General features: G+C 37.2%; 1 protein-coding gene across 2 annotated transcripts in view; it reads left to right on the top strand.

Annotated features, from left to right (window-relative positions):
* The window catches only part of ACVR1C (activin A receptor type 1C), a 95,968-nt gene that overhangs the window by 44,335 nt on the left and 27,338 nt on the right, over positions 1 to 24,295 (top strand). For both annotated transcript variants that reach the window (XM_053597725.1, XM_053597724.1), the window contains exon 3: positions 23,704 to 23,943. In XM_053597725.1, coding sequence (XP_053453700.1) covers positions 23,704 to 23,943 — 240 coding nt within the window. The remainder of the gene's footprint in view (positions 1 to 23,703; positions 23,944 to 24,295) is intronic.

Raw genomic sequence — 24,295 nt, 5'->3', positions numbered from 1 at the left:
TTATTAAAATCAGACTGGTGATCCCTACAATCTTATTCTTTTACAAAATTGATTTGCCTTTATGGGGGCAAGACATGATTGCAAGAGGGACTTTACCTAACAATTGCAATCAGTGTAACCTGGCTTATTGTACCCTCAATGAATCCCCAACAATAAAAAAAAAAAAAAAAAGAAACCTCTATTTCAAAAAAAAAAACAAAAAACAAAATTGATTTGCCTAGTATAAGTCCTTTGCATTTTAATTGAAGTTTTAAAATCAGCTTGACTTTATCTACAAAAACACACACTGAGGTTTTCATTAGATTGAGTTGAACATACAGAATAATTTGGAGAGAATGGTCATCTTAACAATATTGAATGATAAATCCATGAACATAGTATGTTTTTCCACTTATTTAGCTATTCTTCCATTACTCTTAGCAGTATTTTGTAGGTATCAGAGAGCACTTTAATACATACTTTGTTGAATTTATCTCTGACTATATTGCATAGTTTTGGATGCTATTGTGAATAGTCTGTATGATATTTCAATTTTTAAATGTTATTACTAGGATGTGAAAATAAAATTAATTTTGTATCTTGACCTTATATCCTACATCTTGGAAAAATAATTTGTATTAGTTTTAGTAGCTTTTTAAAAAAGATTATTTGTCATTTTCTATATATATATAATCATTTTGCCTGTGAATAAAAATAATTCTTCCATTCTGATCTGTATGCATTTTATTTTTTATTCTTGCCTTTTTATACTTTCTGGAACCACTGAGGTGATGATAAATAGTATTGGTGAGAGTGAAGATCCTTGACTAGGTCCCTGGTTCCAGGAGGAATATGATGTTAACTATGAATTTTTTGTAGATTCCTGTTATCAACTGAGGGAAGTTACTTTCGTTACCAGATTGATGAAAATTTTTTTTAAATCATGGATGGATATTACATTTTTAAATAGTTTTATGAATTTATGGAGATTATTGTATGATTTTTCTTCTTTAGTCTATTAATAGGACAGTTTGCACTCATAAGTTTTTAAATTTACTTATGATAGGTAACATAAGCATTGTCTGGCCACTAATTCATATGTCTACAAGAAATGCTATGTTGACATTTCATTGAATTCAAACTTCCTTATTAAACCTAAGAATTTATTTTTTTTATGACTTTGTATAGTAAATGGACACTAAATTGAGTAGGAGTGTACACATAGTCATCTTGTGTGGGGTTGCTCCCTCTGTGAGGCAGCACTAAATGATTATTAGCCATATTTGGCATAGTAGCTGTTTGGAAAAGGGTTGGGGACCTCCAGGCTGAGTGCTGTCACAGCCAGTGCCAACAACTCCACTCTTCCTATGTCATCAGTGAGTGTCTTTGGTATGCCCTGCTCTGCTTATTAGGAATTTGTCAATTTCAAATGTGGTCACAAAATATGAAATAGATAAATACACTCTTGAGAAGCAGACAGTGTAACATTTTTACAGTATTTAATAGTCTGCATTATGTTTGTAGGCAAAACACTAGAAGAAAGGTTGGGAGGTGCATAGAAGAGATTAGACAAAATCTGGGACTTCCCTATATGATTCTAGCTAAAAGCCAAGTGGATCTTTGCCCCTCCAGCTCTTTAATCTGTAGCCCCAGATGATAGGGCCATTTTTCAGATGGTCGTCTCCTGTCCTCATATTCTGTTTGTCATAATTGGACATTTGCTTTGTTTCTTTGTGACAAAATTTCTGTCTTGAATAGAGCTCATGACTCCCCCCTCCAGTAGGTGTGTGTCCTTACAATGGGTCTGTCTGTGAGTCCTCTCATCAGTACTCACTGATTTTTCTTACAGTTCCTTCACTGAGTTGGTGTAAGTGTGGCTTTCTGTTTCAATGTAATATATCTTTTCAAACCTCTCTTTTCCATATTTTCTAATCTTTGAGTCTGATAATTTCAGTATCTGTAGATACTGAGGGTTTGATTCTGCTGTTTTTAATCCTGCTGACTTATATTCTTGGTGGCTTCTTTTCTTCTGTATTTTGTGAGTTTTGATTGTGAACTCAAACCCATTTATTTGATTAGGTTTTTTGGCAACATATACAGTGATTTTTGACTCTAAGCCTGCCTATAGTGGTACACACTTTCGGTCAGGAATTCTCAAAAATTTTCCTTCTTTTTTCTGCTCCACCCAAAGTCCAGGTTCAGACAAATAAATTACATACACTACCTCTCTCTGGGGAACCATTTTTTTGTTTTGTTTTGTCTTGTTGTTCCCCCCACCCCCCATGGTAACATCATTCCTAGTTGCCTGATTTATGCAAGGATCTCTGATCTGACCTTTTACTATTTTCAGAACCATGTTTCAATTTCTGACCTTGTGTCTGGTAAGCTAAGCAATTCACCACCAAGAATGCCATGTACCTCCAGGGCCCCAGCGGCCCCGGTACTCAAGTGCTTGTCTGAATTTGTGCTTTATTTTTGGCTGCTGAGCAATTAATTTATTTTCCAACCAGCTTAATCATAAAATAGAAAAAAAAGTTTTAAAATTTATATTTTATTCAGCATTTTTATGTGTACTATACCAAGATGGGTTTCTGTGGACATCTAAAGTATAACTTGGCAAAACTGGAAATTCTAGGAGAGTTTATTTTTGAAATGATGCTGGCATAATTATCTATCCATCTGGAAGAAAACAAGGCAGTACCACAGTGTCATACCATACACAAAAATAAATTACAGCTTGATTAAATATCTAATTGTGAAATATAAAACAATTTAAAATGTCAGAGGAAAATTTAGAAAAAAAGATTTTTTACGATTTTATAGTATGGAAGCTGTGCTTAAATAAGACAGGAAACCCAGCTGCTATAAAAAGAAAAGACAAATATAATTGACTTCATGAAGTCTAAAATAAAAATGAATGATAAAAGATAACATAAATAAAACCAAAAGCAAAATTAAACATTGGGTAGAAATATTTGTAGCATATGTGACTGGAAAAAGGTAACTATTTAAAGGATAAACAGCTCCTGTGTGTGTGTGTGTGTGTGTGTGTGTGTGTGTGTATGGCAAGAGAGGGGTAAAGGGGGAGAGAGAAGAAAAGTGGAGGTCCTAAACAAAAAATGGGCAAAAGGCACAAAAATTTTCCAGAAGAGAAAAATCCAAAATAATCAAATATTAAAAAGATGTTCCACCTCAATAAGAGCTAGCATACCAGTTTTCCCCCACCTATTGGTGAAAGTTAAGAGTGATGCATCAGTCAGGATGTTTTCAAATAAAAGTAAGAGAAATGCTGATAATAGTATCTTAAACCATAAGGCAATTCACTGACTCATATAAAAGGAAATCTGGAAATAGTCAGGTTCTATTGTTTCTTAATAAAGGAACTCATCAGTATCACTGATCTTCTTATTATTTGTGTTATTTAAGACATTATTAACTTTCTGATAGGATACTTCTTATCGGATACATGTTTCCTCATGTATATCTGTTTTTCCCAGTGAGTCAAATGCTGGGTTTTGTTCTTATGAGGCTTCAGTTCCAAGGGAGATAAAAGTCAAGAAACACAGTTTTCTCAGGTTAGGTCATCTAATAGAAACCCCATGTGTTTACCTGAGATACCAAATGCCTCTTTCTTTATTGCAAGTTTAAACCAGCTATAAACCCATCTTCTTCTAACTTACTACTAAACAAATCAGAAAAAAAAAAAGAAAGAAAAACAATGATAAACAACCACAACCATTTGTTCCTGAGAAGCTGTGACATGACCTAACTGTCCTGCAAGTTTTAGGATTGAGTTTCCACTGCTTGCCTAGTGCAGGACTCTCCAGACTAAAACTTTTTTCACTATTAGTGATGGCAGATTCCTGCTAGAAAGAGGTATAGACTCTCTCTTGGGAAGGCACCTTAATTTTGGGCCTCAAACATACACAATAAATGCTTTTTCAAGGACATGGTGAGTTTATAGGGAGGGACACCGAGCATTAAGGATGCAAGACAGCATGAGTAAGAATGACAGAAAAGAGCAGGTGCCAGAAACAGGAGGTTTCGTATGTTAGATTTATGAGGCAGAAAAATAACAGGCAAGTTTGAAAATATTTTTAGAAAATTGGAAACCATAAAAAAGTGACTTAGCAGATTTGAACAATAACAGAAGAAGTTTTTAAAATTAAAAATATGGTAACTAAATTAAAAAAGCTTTAGGTATAGGTTTAAGAACAATTGATATAAAAATAGTAGAGAGAATTAGGGATCATAAATATAGATCAGAAGAAATTATTTAATGTTTAGTACATAGAGAATACAAATGGGAAATGTGAAAGAGAGGGTGGCAAGTAGAGAAAAGTATAAAAAGGGTTAGCATGTGTCTTTATAAAGTGGTCCAAAAGAGAAAAAATCAGGCTAAACAAGTGTCTGCAGAAATAATAGCTCAAAATTTTCAAGAATTGAGGAAGGACATCAGTCTACAAATCCAAAAAATTCAATGAACATCAAGAAGACAAATGAAAGAAAATCTAAATCTTGAGACATCATAGTAAAACTACAGAACACTCAAAATAAAGAGAAATCCTAAAAGTTGACAGAGAAAAAAGATAAATTAGCTTCAAAGAAGCTATGGTGGGAACAATATTGTCTTCTCAAGAGCAAAACAATGAAATGATAAAAAGTAGGATTATATGTTTAGTATTCTGAAGGAAAATAATTGGTAACACAGAATTTTATATCCAGCAAAAATATCTTTGAAGAATAAGAATAAGGAAAACATGTTTGGAGTAACAGAAATAGAGTGAGTTTGTTATTAGTAACCCATTGATAGTGGAAATTCTAAACAGTGTACTTTAAGCCAAAAGAGGGTAACGGCAATGTTCTGATATACAAGAAGGAATGAGAAGCAAGGAAAGTGATAAATATGTGACTAATTCTAAAGAAGTAGATTGCCACAACAACAGCCATCAGCTTGCAGGGCTTTAAAAACCAACATAAAATCAGCATTCATTGCAATTGTAGTACAGTATGTGTCAGGAAAGGGATGAATGAACTTAAAATGTTCTAAGGGCCTTATTCTGTCTAGGACAAGGTAAAGATATTGGTAAGTATTACACTTTAAAATGTGCCTATTATCATTTCTACGTTAGTTCAAAAAGAATAGAAAGTGAGTATATTCTTTCTAATCTCCAATAGGGAGAACTGTTGAAATTATTGTGATGGAAAAGATACCATGCATATATTAAATGAAAGTGTTAGATTACTTGAAGTAATAGAAAACAAAATAAAATTTAATGCAAAAATATTACTAGAACTTAAAAGGGTCACTTTATAATGATTCAAGTTTCAATCTACCAGGAATTCATAATACATTTAAATTTCTGACAGGGGTCCTCAAAATTTTTTAAACAGGGGGTCAGTTCACTGTCCCTCACACCGTTGGAGGGCTGGACTATAGTTTAAAAAAAAACAACTATGAACAAATTCCTATGCACACTGCACATATCTTATTTTGAAGTAAAAAAACAAAACGGGAACGAATATAATACACCTCATGTGGCCCGGGGGCCGTAGTTTGAGAACCCCTGCTTAGAACATGGTCTAAAAAAAAATTTTTTTTTAATCATAGCACTCTAGGAGGCTGAGGTGGGTAGATCACTTGACCTCAGGAGTTCGAGACCAGCCTGAGCTAGAGTGAGACTCCATCTTTAAAAATAGCTGGGATAGCTGGGCATCGTGGCAGGCACCTGTAGTCCCAGCTACTTGGGAGGCTGAGGAAAGAGGATCACTTGAGTCCAAGAGTTTGAGGTTGCTGTGAGCAATGATAGTATGGCACTCTACTGAGGGCAACACAGTGAGACTCTGCCTAAAAAAACCCCAGAACCCATACACACACACACAAACACATAGACCTATGCATATAAGGATAAACAGAGAAGTCCACAATCTCAGAGGGAGGTTTCAATATACTGCTGTCTTGGTAATTAATAAAACAGTAGATTAAAAAATAATTAAAATATACAAAATTGAAATAATACGATGTATGAACAACCTAATTTCTAGGAAGTTATAATTTACCACAACCGAACAGTCTTGTGACATCAAAGAACTTGAATCGGTGGTTCTAAAATAGGCAGTAAAACACTCCAATAAAGAAAATTTCAAGCACAAGAGGTTCTACTAGAAAATTCTGCTAAATCTCTGGGAACAGATAATTCTCACACAAACCCTTCCAAAGCCTAGATGAGGAGGAAACTTGTTTTATGCATAAACTTCATATCAGACCCCCAAAGACAGTACAAAGAAAGGAAAATGACAAGCCATTGTCATCCAGGAGCATGCATGTAATTATCCCAACCTTGTCCTGGAGCCAGATAGGAAGTGAGATTCTGGAAAGCACAGTTCAGGTTTCCCAATCCACAAAATGATCAAGCAGGATGTTAAAACTATTTCTTAAAAGGCAAAGAAATGATTGTTTATTAAATCAAGATAATGGTTGCCCTGGGGAAAGGGATAAAATTGTGATCATGCAGGGGTTTCTCAGAGTGGGAGAGAAGGTTGAGAGGAGGAGGAAAATAATGGCTCGTTATTTTCTACGTATATATCGTATGCATTTTTCTGCATATTCATTATGTTTCACAACACAAGAACAGAACATCGGGTTTCAAAGTGGTATTTGAGTTAAGGTTACACATTCTTTAACATTTGGTGTTGGGGGTGGAGAGTGCTGATAAGAGGACATTATTCTACTTTTTCCTAGTAAATTCAGATTGTTCTGTTGCACTTACATTCTTTTAATGATGAAAATCTAGTGAATCAAAAGTTCATATGACTACTACAGAAGTATTTTAAAAACATCTGGTTTTCTTGATTGCCCATTTCCTAGCAGAACCTGGACTTTCGGTGGGTTGTATAGCTGTCCACCTACCAGACAGTATTTTCAGCTACTCTTGCAGCTAAGTTTGTCAGTGTGACTGAGTTCCGGATAATGAGATGAGTGGCAGTGTTCTGGAGAACTTTTGAGAAGATTTATTACATGAGAACTAGTAAGCTGCCCTCCAACCTATAGCTTGGATGTAAAGGTTGGAGCTTTAGCAGCTGCGTTGGGCCATGAGGATGATAGCCTTACTACATAGGAAGGCAAAGGGAGCCAGAGGGAGCCTGACTCTGAAAGCTTTGTGGTACAACTCTGTTAACGTTGGACTACCCATCTTCAAGTTTCTGTTATGTAAGAGAAAGAAAAAGTTGATTTATTTGGTTTCCTCTGTTTTTTGTAGTTTTATCCAATTTTAATTGACATAGAATCAGCAGAACAAGGCACACAGAATTCTGCCTGCCTATGGGTTGTATCTGGCCCACAGACAAGTTTTGTTTGTTCTGCGTAATCTCTTGAAAAGAAAAATGAATTTATAATATTAAAAAGTGGAGCTTGACATGGTCTGAATCTTTGTGCTCCTCTTCCCCTGCTCAAATTCGTATGTTAAAATCCTATGAAGATAATGGTGCTAAGATATAAAATCCTATGAAGATAATGGTGCTAAGAGGTAGAGTATTTCTGGGACATGTTTAGGTCATGAAGATGGAGCTTTCATGAATGAGGTTAACATCCCTATTTAAAAAAGCCCAAGAGAGCTCCTTTGCACCCTCCACCATCTGAGGACACAATGAAAGGGTGCCATCTATGCAGAAAGCAGGCCCTTGCCAGACATGGGATCTGTTGGTGCTTTGATCTTGGACTTTCTAGCCTTCAGAACTGGGAGAAATAAATTTCTGTTGTTTGTAAGCTTCCCAGTTCATGGTGTTTTGTTATGGCAGCCTGAATGGACTAAAGCAGTATCTTAATACAAAAATCAAGATTCCTGCCCTGTCTTAGAAATTCAGAAGGTGTATCATTCCTGAAGTCTCCCTCATCCTGTTAATGTTGCTGAAGCTGAATAATGACCGATTCTTCCAGACATGGGCTTTTCTTACTCATTTCATTCATCCCAGATGAATTGAGCATATTTCTACTAGCCTAGAATTTCCACACTCATTACTTCATTATGCTTCCTATTTTAACATAGTTCAGTTCTGCTTAATACTATTTTATATATTACATCCTTTATATTAAAACAAATATCTTTTGCTGCGGGAAAGAATAATTGCATTTTGTTGTTTGGTTCTTTCATGGCTGAGTTGCATCTTAGTTTGTGACGGCTTTACCTAACAATTGCAATCAGTGTAACCTGGCTTATTGTACCCTCAATGAATCCCCAACAATAAAAAAGAAAAGAAAAAAAAAAGAAATGATTTCTGATGACTCTGGGTGACATCAGAGTCTCACTGGCTCTGAGAAATCATGGTGATGTCAAATAGCATCAAGAGCACTTTGAAATTGGACATGAAAATTCATCCAGGATCAGCTCAGGAAATCTGGGTTAGAGAAGCTGAGTGTTTATAGGGTTCCTTTTGATAAGAATTGCTATTTAGTTCATGCTGCACTAACTACAACCCTTCATATGGAAATAGACAATTCAACAAAAAACTTTGAAGTTCCAGGTATCTTTATTCTCATTTTGCTACCAAAGCATACAATTCTTAAAAGGGTAAGTGTAGTAATAATTTCTCAGTTTTTTCTTTTGGATTTCAATATGCTATTTTAATAATGCTATTATGCTTTTCACTAATTCAAATAATTAGTTTTAATTAAGAAAATACAGGTACAGCATTAAAATGTGGGTGCTTAATTAACTTCAGTACAATTTCTGCCTTCTTGTTCTGTTCTCAATTGTCTAAAGAAAAAAGGAAAATTGATTATTTATATCAGTTGTGGTAGGTGTATAAAGCATGTTGATTAGGTACCTCTCTAAATTAGACTTCAATTTAAACTATACCGAAGTTTGCATCTGAAGGAAGATAAACTGTGAAAACATTAGAATCAAATTTATCAAAAATTAATCATTTTAAAGCATGCTTTAATTATAAAAATTACAGATTCAAGATGCGAATGTTATTCTTTTGAGAATTTAAAAGCCTTGTTATTTCAGTCTTTTTGAAAAATCCATTGTTATTTCTTAATTTTCGTATGATTTTCTTTTTTTTTTTTTTATTGTTGGGGATTCATTGAGGGTACAATAAGCCAGGTTACACTGATTGCAATTGTTAGGCAAAGTCCCTCTTGCAATCATGTCTTGCCCCCATAAAGTGTGACACACACCAAGGCCACACCCCCCTCCCTCCGTCCCTCTTTCTGCTCCCCCCCCCATAATCTTAATTGTCATTAATTGTCCTCATATCAAAATTGAGTACATAGGATTCGTATGATTTTCTACTTGAGACAAATTCACTGCTATCATCAGGACATGAGGTGACATGTGTATGCAGAGAAATACTCACGGGACCTCTTGTGGAATTGTTCTGCTATCACAAGAACAAATCCATTTATAGCTCACCCTCTGAGGATTCAGTGCACATCTGACAGGTGTGCCAGACAGGCCTTTTTTTTTTTTTCTCCCATAAAGTAAAAGGTGCTCTGATTTTTATTTTTTGGAAATCGCTCTAAAATATAAGCATTCTCAAAGTCAGACTTATGTTTTAGTAGTTTAATATAGGAACCATTTCTTATCTCCAGAAACAAGTGAAGTAATTTAAATTATGAAATTTTGTACATAAGGATGTAATAGAAAATTTAAAGCATAATTTATAACCAATTCTTAATTAAGGATTCTACATTATATAAGGTCTGCACTCTCAGTCATGTAAATATCATTATCTTTTTACTCAAAATTTTTTGGGTATAATTATGTATTATAAGTTGGGCTAGGTCAAAATGTGATTATCCCACAATAGTATTTTTCCAAGTGAACAAGCTGGTTTGTATGAATATATTAGCCCTGGGAGAAGTTACACTAACATAGACTTTAGGATAGGGAAGTGAAACTTTTCCCTTCTCATCATTATTTTAGGCACCTTCTCTGAACAAGGCTCTCTGGTATGTGTTAAGAACACAAAGGGATAAGATGCAGGTGCTGGTTCCTGGAAACTTGAATTCCCCCCCCCATCCACCCCATGTAAAGTATTGATTTAAGAAAAATAAAACCTAGGGAGGCGGAGCAAGATGGCAGTCTAGAGACAGCTTCTTTGCAACTGGGTGGTGAGATTGGGGAGAGAAGACTCCAGGTACTTCTGGGTTCTATGCTCTACCCAGTGACATCCCTTTGGGGGCACAGGAAGTCAGTGGAAGACTTCAGGACCCCAAAAGGAGGACGCAAACAGTGGAGTAGCAGCAAGTGTTTGCTATTGGTCAGAGACCGGCTGGCTGTGGCAGCTGCAGTGGCAGTAGCTACAGCAGTGGCAAGACTTTGCAGTCAAGGAAGGCGTTCCCTGTTTTTTTTTTTTTTTTTTTCTTTCTTTTGGACTTGAGCACTTGGTTGAGTTGAGTTGAGTTACCTTGGGAGATCTTGGGCAAGTGAGCAAGTAACTGAACAGCGCCCAGAAGCTGGGACTAAACTGCCAGGGCAGAATGGAGCTTTTGTTGTTTGGCTGCAGGCTGGGTGCAGCCATTATGGGAGAGCTGCCTTGTAGGCTCAGCCCTCAGAGTCCTAGAACAGGGGGAGGGGTTTCTGGTCTCTCTCCTGGAGAAATCTGAGTGGCACATGCTTTCCTGAGAAAGACACTGCCTAGCCAAAGGGACATAGTTTGAAAGGTCGATGCATGTCTATTAAGCAGGCTGAGGAGAGAGTCAGGCTCCCCAGCCTATGGGGTTTGAGGGCAAAGAAATCAGCAGAGGCTTCCAGTCTCCATCTTATACAGCTGTATCAGCATTGTGATTAGTATCTCTTACCAGAAGATCACTTATTGCCTAGGCAATATTAAGCAAGATATATATTGTTGAATATATATCTTGAAAATATATATACATGATTTTTTTTACAATTTTTTCAACTTGTTTCCACCTAGATTTTTCTTTTTCTTTTTTTCTTCATTTTCCCATGTAAATATCATTTTTCATTATTGCCTTCTTTAATAATAAAGGCTTCATTTTTGCTAGGTTTTCTACCCCTGTTATTTATCCTCCCCCCCCCCGATTTTATCCCTTAATAAGGGTTTCTTGTTTGTTTGGTTTGATTTATGGTATTTTTGTTTTTCTTCTCTATTTAGTGGAGGTGGGGTCCTGTGTCTTCTGAGGCTGTCAAAGAGCTGCAGACATCAAGGGACCCACCCAACCCAGCTCTTCCAGAGGTTGAGATTTGTGGGTGTGGGTCGAAGTAGCCTACTGTACACCACTAATACTCCTGTCTCTCTCTTTCTGTTCCTCTCTTCTTTTTGTCAATCTTCCCTTTTACTCACCCATTTTGCTTTCACTTTTTTCTTTTTTAATCTTTTATCCCTTCTTGCTCTTCACTCTTTATGTCCTTTTAGTCCTCTACCAAAAAGATCTTTCAACACCTTAGGTCAGAGGCATGGTAACTTAAAGAGATGGAGGGAGTGAAAGTAAAAAGTAAGACAAAGAAATAGACAAAAAGAAAACACTCATGAGGAAGAAACCGCAGAAAAATCCTGGCAACATGAAAAACCAGAACAGACCAACCCCCCAAGGGATCATGAGATACCTACTGCAGAGGATTCCACCTCTAAAGAAATGTTAGAAATTGTAGAAGGGAGACCAAAAATCACAACATAACAAAGATATTTGTACCAGAATGTTTATTGCAGCCCAATTCATAATTGCTAAGTCATGGAAAAAGCCCAAGTGCCCATCGATCCACGAATGGATTAATAAATTGTGGTATATGTACACCATGGAATATTATGCAGCCTTAAAGAAAGATGGAGACTTTACCTCTTTCATGTTTACATGGATGGAGCTGGAACATATTCTTCTTAGTAAAGTATCTCGAGAATGGAAGAAAAAGTACCCAATGTACTCAGCCCTACTATGAAACTAATTTGGGGCTCTCAAATGAAAGCTATAACCCAGTTACAACCTAACAATAGGAGGAAGTGGGAGAGGGCGGGGAGGGAGGAGGGTGGTGGGTAGAGGGAGCGGGATCGGTGGGATCATACCTGTGGTGCATCTTACAGGGGTATTTGCGAAACTTGGTAAATGTAGAATGTAAATGTTTTGGCACAGTAACTGAGATAATGCCAGGAAGGCTATGTTAACCATTGTGATGAAAATGTGTCAAATGGTCTATGAAGTGTGTATGATGCCCCATGATCATATCAATATATAGTTATGATTTAATAAAAAAAAATCAAAATGCAAAAAGACCTAGAATGGCTGAATAGATTAAAAAACAACAGTCAACTATAAAAAAAAAAAGAAAGAAATTGAAGAAGGGGAATTTAAAATATGGATGGTAAAAACAATGAAGGAAATTGCTGAGAGTGGAAAATAACCAAAAGGAAATCCAAAAACAGAGATGAACGATATGAAGAATATAGAAAGGATATAGCGATATAGTGGCACTTAAGGAATTTAAGCAGTCATCAGGGAATTTAAAGATGCAGTAACAGATTAGATCATGCAGAAGAAAGAATCTCAGAGGTAGAGGATAAAACTCGTGAACTAATTCAGGCAGTTAAAGAGGCAGAAATAAAAGAAAGAGAAAGCAGAATGTTCACTGACAGAGTTATGGGACTTCATGAAGTGTCAACCATATGAGCTATTGGGAAGAAGAACCCCCCAGAGGAATGGAAGCCCTACTAGAGAATATCATAAATGAAGATTTCACAAATATTACCAAAGATTCTGACACACTTTCAGAGGGATATCGGATTCCAGGTTGTCTCAACTCAAAAAGAGCTTCTCCAAGACATATTGTCATGAATCTGCCCAAGTCAAGACAAAAGAGAATATTCTGCAAGCTGCCAGAAGTAAGCGCCAGTTGGGGCAAATCCATCAAGGTGACCTATTGGGGCAAATCCATCAAGGTGACTGTGAACTTTTCAAATGAAACTTTTCATGCCAGAAGACAATGGCTATCTACCTTTAATCTATTTAAACAAAACAATTTTTAGCACAGAATAATATATCCTGCTAAGCTAAGCTTTAAAATTGACGGAGAAATCAAATAATTTACTGATATGCAAACACTGAGGAAGTTTTCCACAACAGGACCAGGTCTGTAGGAAATACTTAGACCTATTCTACATTGACCATCACAATGGGCCACCAGCAAAGTAAACACCCAGAAACTAAAGGAGAAAACCTAGCTTCCACAATGATGCAAAAGTAAAACTAAGCAATGGATTTTCACAAATTAAGATGAATAGAACTCCACCACACTTATCCATTATCTCAATAAATGTTACTGGCTTGAACTCCCCACTGAAGAGGCATAGGCTGGCTGATTGGATAAAAAAGCACAAACCATCTATTTGATGTCTGCAGGAAACACCTAGCCTTGAAGGACAAAGTAAAATTCAGAGTTAAAAGATGGAATACAATTTTTCAGGCAAATGGAAATCAGAAAAAAAGAGGGATTGTAATCTTATTTTTAGATACAAGTGGATTTAAAGCAACTAAAGTAAAAAAAGACAAAGATGGACACTTCATGTTGGTCAAGGGAAATATACAACAAGGCGGCTTTTCAATTCTCAATATTTATGCACCCAAATTAAACCAAAGTTCTTGAAACAGACCTTAATTAGTCTGAGCAGTATAATATGCCATAACACCATAATAGCTGGGACTTTAATGCTCCTTTTAAAGAGCTGGGAAGATCCTCTAAACAGAGACTAAACAAAGATATAAGGGACTTAAATGTGACCCTAGAACAACTGTAATTGATAGACACATATAGGACACTTCATCCCAAAGCTAAAGAATATATATTCTTCTCATTGGTTTATGGAACATTCTCCAAAATATATCCTATCTCAAGACACAAATCAAATCTCAACAAAATCAAAGGAATTGAAATTTTACCTTGTATCTTCTCAGACCATAAGGCAATAATGGTGGAATTCAATTCCAACAAAAATTTTCATCCCCACACAAAGGCATGGAAATTAAACCATTTTGTGTTGAATGACAAGGAAGAGATTAATAAAGGAAATCATTAACTTCCTTGAGCATAACAACAATGAAGACACAAGCTACCAAAACCTGTGGGACACTGTATAAACAGTCCTAAGAAGGAAATTTATCTCAGTAGATGCCTACATCCAAAAAACAGAAAGAGAACACATCAACAACCTAATGAATTATATTAAAGAAATGGAAAGGGAAGAGCAATACAATCCCCAAAAGAAAAATAAAACCTCTAAACCATAGAACCTTCCCCTAACGTGTTCTATGAAGCACATATTGCCTTGATTCCAAAACCAAGAAAGGACCTAACTAAAAAAAGAGAACTATAGACCCATTTCACTACTGAATATTGACGCAAAAATATTCAGCAAAATCTTGGCTAATAGTTTGCAGCTACTCATCAAAAATATTATACATCAGAATCAAGTAGGCTTCATCCAATGGATGGAAGTTTGGTTTAACATACACAAACCCATAAATGTAATACACCATATCAATAGAAGCAAAAACAAAGACCATATGATCCTTTCAAAGATGCAGAAAAAGTATTTGACAGAATTCAGCATCCTTTTCTAACAAGAACACTTTAAAAAATAGACATATGGGTGGCGCCTGTGGCTCAAGGAGTAGGGCGCTGGTCCCATATGCCAGAGGTGGCGGGTTCAAACCCAGCCCCAGCCAAAAACCACACACACACAAAAAAAAATAATAAAAAAATAAAAAATAGGCATAGGTGGCAAATTTCTTGAGCTGATTGAAGCCATCTATGACAGACCTATAGCTAACATCATACTGAATAGTGTAAAACCGAAAGCTTTTTCACTTAGAACTGGAAGCAGACAAGGATGTAGACTATCACCACTATTATTCAATATAGTTCTGGAAGTTCTAGCCAATGCAATCAGGCAAGAGGAAGATATAAAGAGCATCCAAATGGGGACAGAGGAGGTCAAACTCTTGCTCTTTGCTGATGATATGATCTTATACTTAGAAAACCCCAGAGACTCAAGCACAAAACTCATGAAAGTCATTAGAAAATACAGTAATGTCTCAGAGTATAAAATCAATGTCCACAAATCAGTAGCCTTTGTTACACAAGATGAGAAGCAAATCAAGGGCACAATTCTCTTCACAGCAGCTTCAAAGAAAATGAATACTTAGGAATATACCTAACAAAAGAGGTGAAAGATCTTTTCAAAGAGAATTATGAAATCCTAAGAAAAGAAATTACAGAAGACACTAACAAGTGAAAGAACATACCATGCTTTTGTCTGGGAAGAATCAACATCGTCAAAATGCCTATTCTACCTAAAGCAATCTACAGATTCAATGCAATCCCCATTGAAGTACCAACATCATATTTTGAAGAACTGGAAAGAATAGTACTTTGCTTTGTATGGAATCAGAAAAAACCCTGTACACCTAAGGCTATTCTTAGTAATAAAAACAAAGTTGGAGGCATCACCCTAACAGACTTTAAGTTATCTTACAAGTCCATAGTAATCAAAACAGCATGGTATTAGCACAAAAATAGAGACCTAGACATATGAAACAGAATAGAAAACCAAGAGATGAAACCAGTCTACACTTGCCATCTGATCTTTGATAAACCAAACAAAAGTATACAGTGGAGAAAAGAATCTCTAGTCCACAAATGGTGCTGGGAGACCTGGATAACACATGTAAAAGACTGAATCTCTTTCCTTACCTTTCACCCCTTACAAAAATTGACTCAAGATAGATAAGAGACTTAAATCTAAGGCATGAACTATAAAAATCTTAGAAGAAAGTGTGGGGAAAACTCTTGATGATGTCGGACGGGGGAAATATTTTATGACAAAGACTTCAGTGGCCATTGCAACAATAACAAAAATTAACAAATGGGACTTAATCAAGCTGAAAAGCTTCTGACAGTTAAGGACACAGTAAGTAAAGCAAAAAGAAAGCCTTTAGAATGGGAAAAGATATTTGTAGGGTAACAATTTGACAAAGGGTATCTAAAATCTACAGAGAACTCAAATTAATCAACAGAAAAAATGTAAACAATCCCATCTCCCCCTGGGCAAGAGATATGAATAGAACCTTTTCTGACAAGACAGACAAATGGCTAACAAACATTTGAAAAAATGCTCATCGTCCCTGATCATCAGACAAATGCAAATTAAAACTACCCTGAAATATCACCTAACCCCAGTGAGAACAGCCCATGTCACAAAGTCTCAAGCTGGTGTGGATGTGGAGAGAAGGGAACACTTTCACACTGCTGAGGGGACTGCAAACTAATACAACCTTTTTGGAAGGAAGTATGGGGAATCCTCAAAGAACTCAAATTAGACATCCCATTTGATCCTGCAATCCTATTACTAGGCATCTAGAAGAAAAAAAAATCCTTTTATCATAAGGACATTTGCACTAGACTGTTAATCGCAGCTCAATTTACAATCACCAAAACGTGGAAATAACCTAAATGCCCACCAACCCAGGAGTGGATTAACAAGCTGTGGTATATGTATACCATGGAATACTATTCAGCTATTAAAAAATATGGAGACTTTACATCTTTTGTATTAACCTGGATGGAGGTGGAACACAGTCTTTTTAGTAAAGCATCACAATTATGGAGAAGCAAGAATTCAATGTACTCAATTCTAATATGAAGGCAATAGATGATCTAATACAAAGGGTAGGTAGGGGAATTGGGGAGAGGGGAGGAGAGAGCCAGATGGGGAGTCACAGGTATGACACAGCTCTTGGGGACAGGACACAATTACAAGAGGGCCTTTACCTAACTGCAATCAGCATAACCTAATTCTTTGTACCCTCAATGATCCTAAACAATAACAAAACCCTAAAATATTTCTTGAATAATTAACTAATTTTTTACAAACATGCATCATTTGAAAATACATGTTTTGATAACAGATATTAAGTGACTATCATTTTTTGCTTAGTACATGCCCTGAGATTAAGGAAAACTATTTGTGGAACCCATTTAAATTTTCCTTCCTATGTTTTATTAATTTAACTTCTGCTTGAGTGAAAGTTCTTCATTCAACATTGATGTCAATGATTATATTCTTCAATCCAACTTTCCTGTTTCTTTGAAGCATAAAAAGTTATTATTAAATTCAGATGCTAATGGATAAACGTTTTATAGTCTTTTGATGTTCCTTACACACTCCCAGAAAACCAGCAGCACAAGGAGAACCCACCCAGAATGTATTTTTATGTGTACTTGCTGTTTGCTACAAAATTATGAAGTCCAGCCAGGTGAAGATCGTGTATGCAAACTGCCATTTGTAGATTGAGTACCAAGCAATGGAATAACTAGTCAATAGTTTGTCTGAATTAGTTAAATGGCAGAAATAATTGTCACGTTATTTCTGCCCCTGTTTGGGTGAATTTCTAGATTCGAAAATCTTCTCCCTTCATTCAATACCTGAGGTTAATGTTGATCACAAACACTTCCTTTGACATGACTATTCTTGCTGTGAACAGAAGGGAGGCCATTTGCTGTTACCTATAGTGGAGCCTGCTGGAAAGATCTCATCAAATTAACTTGTACTTGGATTATTTCCGATGAAACTTTTAATGGTCACTGTGAAGAAATAGTAGGCTAGAATATGCTCCAGGAAGGAGTCAGGGAGTTGAAGGGTGGAGGGGGCATCTGCCTGTTGTCAGTGAGTGCAGAGTGACATGGGTGCAGTAAACAAAATTGGGGTTTGTTTACTTAGCTCCTAAGCCTGTTTTAGTTCACGTTCCCATCAAAATGCAGTTATATATTCTCTCATGTTGTACTGATTTATCAGGAACAGATTAGCTCACGATGATCTTTTTCTTATCTCCCTCCTTCCCTACTCCTACATAAATTTTTCTTTATGTTTTTAACTTGTGAAGTTGCTTTGAAATTGCTCTCCAGATGGGTTGAATATGGATCTTTAATTCCACCTGGATGTGGATCGTGCCCTGTTCCTCTGCTGTCCCTGCTGGAGAGTTGTTCTCAGTCAGTGCTAGGCAAAGCAATCCAATTGGATCTAATCTTTGAACCAGTCTGGTAAAGCAACAAGAAACCAATCTAGCAAATTAGAAATGATGGTACTTACATTTAAGGATGCTGAGAAGTGGCAGGTTAACGGAGGTTGATCACAACGACTTGAGAAATTTCTTATTGCTTAGGAGGTCACTCTGTGTTTGACAAAAGAAATTATTCTGATTGAGCTAATTAACAAGCTAGCTTTGAATGTCTTAGCAGTAATGTATTCTCTCTTCTGTTTCAGCTGTACGTATTATTTCCATTTCCCCCTTCAGAAACCTGTGAGCTAAACAAAGCCACTTTAATTGAAGTTACAGGCCTGTGTCACAGAATATTTATAGGGTAGGTGCAAGGACAGAACTGCATCATGTCGTTCAGTCAACTGTGGTGGCCTTTCTACCAGGTGCCAGCATAGGAGCAGACCCATCAGAAAGCATCTCTAGCAATGTTGTCTGTTGGTTGGGTGAGATTCCCTGAGAACATTTCAAAGACATAATCTGGACAAAGAAATGCTTTCTTTTATACTGGGAAGGTGGGGTGAGAAAGCAGTTGAAGACTTATTATTGATACCATCACAAATTAAATATTGCAAAATGGTATCTTTTCACTTGGGGAAAAAAAAACTTTAATGAAAAGAGGAGTGGTTTTTAATGCTGAATTAGTTTATGGGGTTTTAGAGGTATTTTGGGCCCTTTGGACTTCTGTAGTGACTTGCTATAGTGACATTTGGGAAGGAAGCACTAACCTTTAAAAATTTCACAAAAATCCACTTTGTCTGGATGAAAATCTCTGTTTTCTTTTTTTTCTTTTCTTCTTCTTCTTCTTCTTTTTTTTTTAGAGACAGAGTCTCACTTTGTTGCCCTGGGCAGAGTGCCATGGTGTCACAGCTCACAGCAACCTTCATCCCTTGTTGATTCTCTTGCCTTAGCCTCCCAAGTAGCTGGGACTACAGGAGCCTGCCATTTTTTTTTTTGGTTGCAGTTTGGCTGGGGCTGGGCTTGAACCCATCACCCTCGGTATATGGGGTGGTGCCCTACTCACTGAGCCACAGGTGCCTTCCAGATCTCTGTTTTCTTTGTCCGAAGTTGTTTCTAAATAGCTATTAGCCAGTTCTCAATTACTATGTGTCATTCACTATAATGCCTTCATTTCTAGTCTTTCCCCATACACATACTGAGAAATGTGCCTATAAATCAAATGTATATATTAATATTATTCTGTAAGACTGTCATGCCAATGGTCAATATGAATTATATGAAAGAACTGATCAAGTACACTTAATTCTGAATCATCTCCTCCTAATAGCATAAACTAAGGAAATATAAATCAATTAATTTGAAGGTCATATAAATCTCATAAACATCAATAGTTTTTCTATTTTTGATAAAGAAGGAGCATGGGAGTAAGCCTGGCCACCATGCCCACTTTGTTTCATCATTTTTTTTGTTTGTTTGTTTTTCTTCTTAAGGGTTTGCTTACCTAGAGCAAGTAATACGAAGGGATGAGGGTCAGGTGTGTTGGCTCACGGCTGTAATCCTAGCATTCTGGGAGGCTGAGGCAGGCAGATCGCTTGAGCTCACGAGTTTGAGCCCAGCTCTGAGCAAGATCAAGACCCCATCTCTAAAAATAGCCAGGTGTTGTGGCAGGTGCCTGTACTCTCAGCTACTTGGGACGCTGGGGCAAGAGAATCACTTGAGCCCAAGAGTTTGAGGTTTCTGGGAGCAATAACACCACGGCACTCAACCCCAGGGCGACTGAACGAGACTCTATCTCAAAACAACAACAATAACAACAAAAACAGATTATAAAAACTATTTTAAAAAAAAAGAAGAAGGGATGAGTAGGTCATCAGAGTCATAAACTGTCCTAGGAGGAGCTGATGCATCTAAACTAGTTTCAAACTTAATTGGGCAGTGGCAACCACCAGTGACTTTCACCATCATCAATTCCACCCAGGTCTCTAAGGAAAGTTACAAAATTCACAAGAAAACATTAACTTTTTTTCTCTTTTTTTCTTCCTTCTTTATTTCTTCCTTCTTACCTTCATGTCTTTTTTCTTTCATCCCTTCCTTCTCTCTACCTTGCTAGTTCTTTCTTTGTGTTTTCTCAGTTTAACATATTGTAGAGCTTATACAGGGGAGATATACAAGGCTCTCACCTATCTGAACTAATGCTTTTCTCTCACTTTCCCCATCCTCTTCATTTAATTTCCTAATGAGTGAAATAACTTGAATTAGCAAAGTAGCACTCCCCACACCTCACTTTTGGGATTTAACATATCCCCCCATGGAGGTGCTTATTCCATGGAGAATACATCTCTCTTGGCACTGAAAATCCCCCATATTGAAAATTATCAAATAACGAGAGTTCTCCTGTCATTGAGAATATAAAATCTGGGCCAGGTGCTGTGGCTCACACCTATAATCTGAGGCGGGTGGATTGCCTGAACTCATGAGTTCAAGACCAGCCTGAGCAAGAGTGAGATTCCCCCCCTCTAAAAATAGCTGGGTGTTGTGGTGGCCACCTGTACTGCCAGCTACTTGGGAGGCTGAGGCAAGGGGATCACTTGAGTCCAGGAGTTTGAGGTTTCTGTGACCTATGACTCCATGGCACTCTACCCAAGGTGACACAGTAAGGCTCTGTCTCAAAAGAAAAGAATATAAAACTTAATAGAAAAATTAATATTTTCATCAAAGGTAACTATCATTAAAATGTATTCTTAGCTGCACAATTATGCAGACTATAGTTTTCTTCACTTATCTCTTTTGGAGATTATAATCAACATTTATTTTAAAGCATAGTTTTACGAATGTTTGATTTTGAAATTGGTCAGTGTTTAAGGAGTTCTTTCTGAATGGTGTTGCTAGCCTCTTTCTAGCTGAGTAATCTTTTTTTCTTACTAACGTGTACCAGGAAATTTGTTCACAGGAGTAGAAACATTGCCTATCTGTAATAAACATCCCTGAGAGCAGTAGCTGCCTCTGGAGCAGTGCACTTTGATGGAGATTATTCTATTTTCAGGGTTGCTGACCTTTTATCTCTTTATTAGTTGCTATAGTGATGATCTGAGCTCTGCTTAATAGAGCTTTACTAAAATGAAGACAATAAGCTTTTTACCGCTAACATATATATTGATGGTTCCAAATAACACATATCAAAATAAAATTTAGTCCTATAAATATATTCAATAGTGGAATTTTTTTTTGAAAAAGATGTTTACATAGATGTTTACGGAAGTTGCAGGAGATTAGATGCATTCTGTGGCTTTCTTAGAAAACCTAGAATACCTTCGTGAGGACATACAAATCATACAAATAGAGATACAGTTTGAAAGATCATTGTAAAATAGACGACAAAATTCTTTTATAGCAACAAACTTTAGAAGTAGCAAGTACTTCATAGTTAATAATTTCTAAAGCAAAGTCAAAGCAGAGCGTTCTTTTAGCACCTGTTGTAAAATTGCTCCAGGCCAACCTCTCCTCATATGCACCTGTACAACTTCTAATGAATCCTAAAACACTCAGGGGAAGGAAAATTCACCAGGCAAAAGTAGTAGAACAGCGTGGAATATGTTGGTTTCTGAAGTTCACTTAGCAGATTTAAATCTTTTACTTAGTGATAGTATACAGATAATGATTTCAAGGATTATAGAGAAACTGCTATAAACATATTTTTTGATAATTTGATTCTTTTTCCTTTGGAATTAAACATTTGTTTTCAAATGATGTATTTTTGACACATTGTTAGTAAAATGCAAATACATTTAAAATATTAAATTTTCTAGCGTTATCAATGCAAAGAAGGAAGTCTGAGGCATGGTGTAATTCACATGGCCCATCAATCATGGTCATTAATTTTGACTCTAATGTGCAGGTGTTACGCTGTTGCTTCCAAGCCTGGTCTCTAACCCTGTCTCTGCCCTCTGCAGAGTCAGTTTGCTCAGTGAGCAGGGTGAGAAGGTGGCAGCCCAGCTGGAGCTGGGCTTCTCTCGCTCCAAAACCTGATAATTCTACTTCTCTTTGATGTTGGAGAACATGTGTCCTCAGTTCTATTCCCATATCAAATACACCTTGAGGTTTACTGAAAACAAAAGTCAACATCTCAAAGGTAGGACATGGGGATGTAATTGATGCCGAGGCTGTCTTTAGTGAACAAAAAGGAAATGAACAATGTGGCAGCTTCAAGTGTAAAAATACCTGATTTGAAAAACACAGGAAAATCTGTCATCATAGACTTTTCATGTATCGCTTTTTTTCTAAATTAGAAAAAGATTTCTTAAATGCAAGATGAAGTTAAAGTAAAAAAAAAACATTGGCTGTATGTGTTTTTAAAATTAGAGTTGTGAATTTAATTATGTCCTTATTTGGTTTCAATGACCATATTTGTTTCCTTAAACAAAAAGCCTCATCCTTTACTTATTAGGAACAAAGCTCATAGAACTGTTGGTGATTCTGCCACTTAAGAGCCATCTAGTGGTGCCTACTCGGTGTCAGGCACCACGTCAACGGTAAGTATGTGGTCGGAACAAAACAGGCAGACTTCTTCTCAAAAAACGTATGTGCTTTGAAGAGAATCAGACAATAAATAGATGAGTATATATTGTGTCAGGTGTGATAAGAGCCAGGAATTAAAATCAAAGGGGACAAGGTGTCTGGAGAGTGAATGAGGGCTGGGAAGGAAGTGCTATTTTAGGTACAGTTGTCAGCCAACACCCTCATCTCCCACCTGGCTTCTTGCATTAGGTTTCTAATTGATCTCTTTGCATTTATCCTTGCTGCCCTAGTTACTAGTCACACAGCAGCCACTCAGAATAAGAGTTACATCATATTTCTCATCTAGTGCAACCCTGCAGCAGCCTCTGCTTAGAATGAAATTCATAGTCCTCTTGGCTTAAGAGATTACTCCACATGATCTTTCCCCTTTTTGCCCCTCTGACCTTATTTTTTTCCTTTTCCTCATTTACTGCACTGTGGGTACTTTTCCCTGAACTCATATGATACAAGGTCTCCATCTCGGGGCCTCTCATGCTGGCTTTGCTGTGACGCTTCCCTACCGTACCTTTGGTTGGGGCTCCCTTGCTGCATTTGGGCTGCCTCACACCTCTTCAGACCAGCCTTCTGTGACCATCCCAATTAAGTGGCATCCCACCATCACTCTCCCCCTTTCCCTGCTTCATTTTTGCTCGTGGTACTTATTCTCTCTTGTCTTTGTGCTAAAAATCTGTTCAGTTGACGTCTGGGAACATATGAGCCTCAGAGCAGAGATTCCGGCTCTTAACTCGCCATTGAGTCTCTAGCACCTGGAATCATGGTGGCCCATTGCAGGAGCCCAGTAATTGTGGCATGACTGAATGCATATGCTCTAAAAATGAACTGCTGAATGCAGCCGTGGGGACTAGTAGGTGGAAAAGCGTCAGAGGCTTTGAAGGTTGAAAAATGATTTCATGTGCGAGTATTTCCTATGATCTGAATCCTGTGTCTGGTGGGGACAGGATATAACCGTTCCTAGCTGAGATCTAATCTCCTACTTCGTCCCCCATCTATGCTTATACCATAGCCTTTACCAGTGAACACAAGTGCATACTGTACAGCTTTGTATTTTAAATGTGAAATTTCCATGATTGCATCTCCAATTTCTAAAATATTTAAAACGGGTTGGTTTCTGATCATGCTCTTTCTTTTTTAAACTGCAGCCTCACCAAATGCTCGAAAACTTGGACCCATGGAACTGGCTGTTGTCATTACTGTGCCTGTTTGCCTTGTGTCCATAGCTGCCATGCTGACAGCATGGGCCTGCCAAGGGCGGCGGTGCACCTACAGGAAGAAAAAGAGATCGAATGTCGAGGAACCGCTCTCTGAGTGCAACCTCGCAAACGCTGGAAAGACCCTGAAAGACCTGATCTATGATGTGACTGCCTCTGGTTCTGGCTCTGGTATGTGCCTGTAATTCATTTCTCAGTAAGAAAGCTCTTATTTAAAAGTTAATAGTCCAGGAGAGGGGCTCCCACCTGTAATCCCACCACTTTGGCAGGCCGAGGTGGGAGAATTGCTTGAGGTCAGGTGTTCAAGACCAGCTTGGGCAACATAGCCAGACTCCATCTGTACAAAAAAAATTTTTTACAAAGTTAGCCAGGTGTGGTAGCAGGCACCTGGAGTCCCACCTACTCAGGAGGCTGAAGCAAGAGGATCACTTGAGGCCAGAAGTTGGAGGCTGCTGTGAGCTATGATGAAGCCACTGTACTCTAGCCTGGTGACGAGTGAAACTCTTGTCTCCAAAATAAAAAA

The sequence above is a fragment of the Nycticebus coucang genome, chromosome 7 (genome assembly GCF_027406575.1).
Source record: "Nycticebus coucang isolate mNycCou1 chromosome 7, mNycCou1.pri, whole genome shotgun sequence".
NCBI classification, from domain to species: Eukaryota; Metazoa; Chordata; class Mammalia; order Primates; family Lorisidae; genus Nycticebus; species Nycticebus coucang.
The sequence above is the reverse complement of the archived record's forward strand: the minus strand, read 5'-3'. Positions and strand labels throughout refer to the sequence as shown.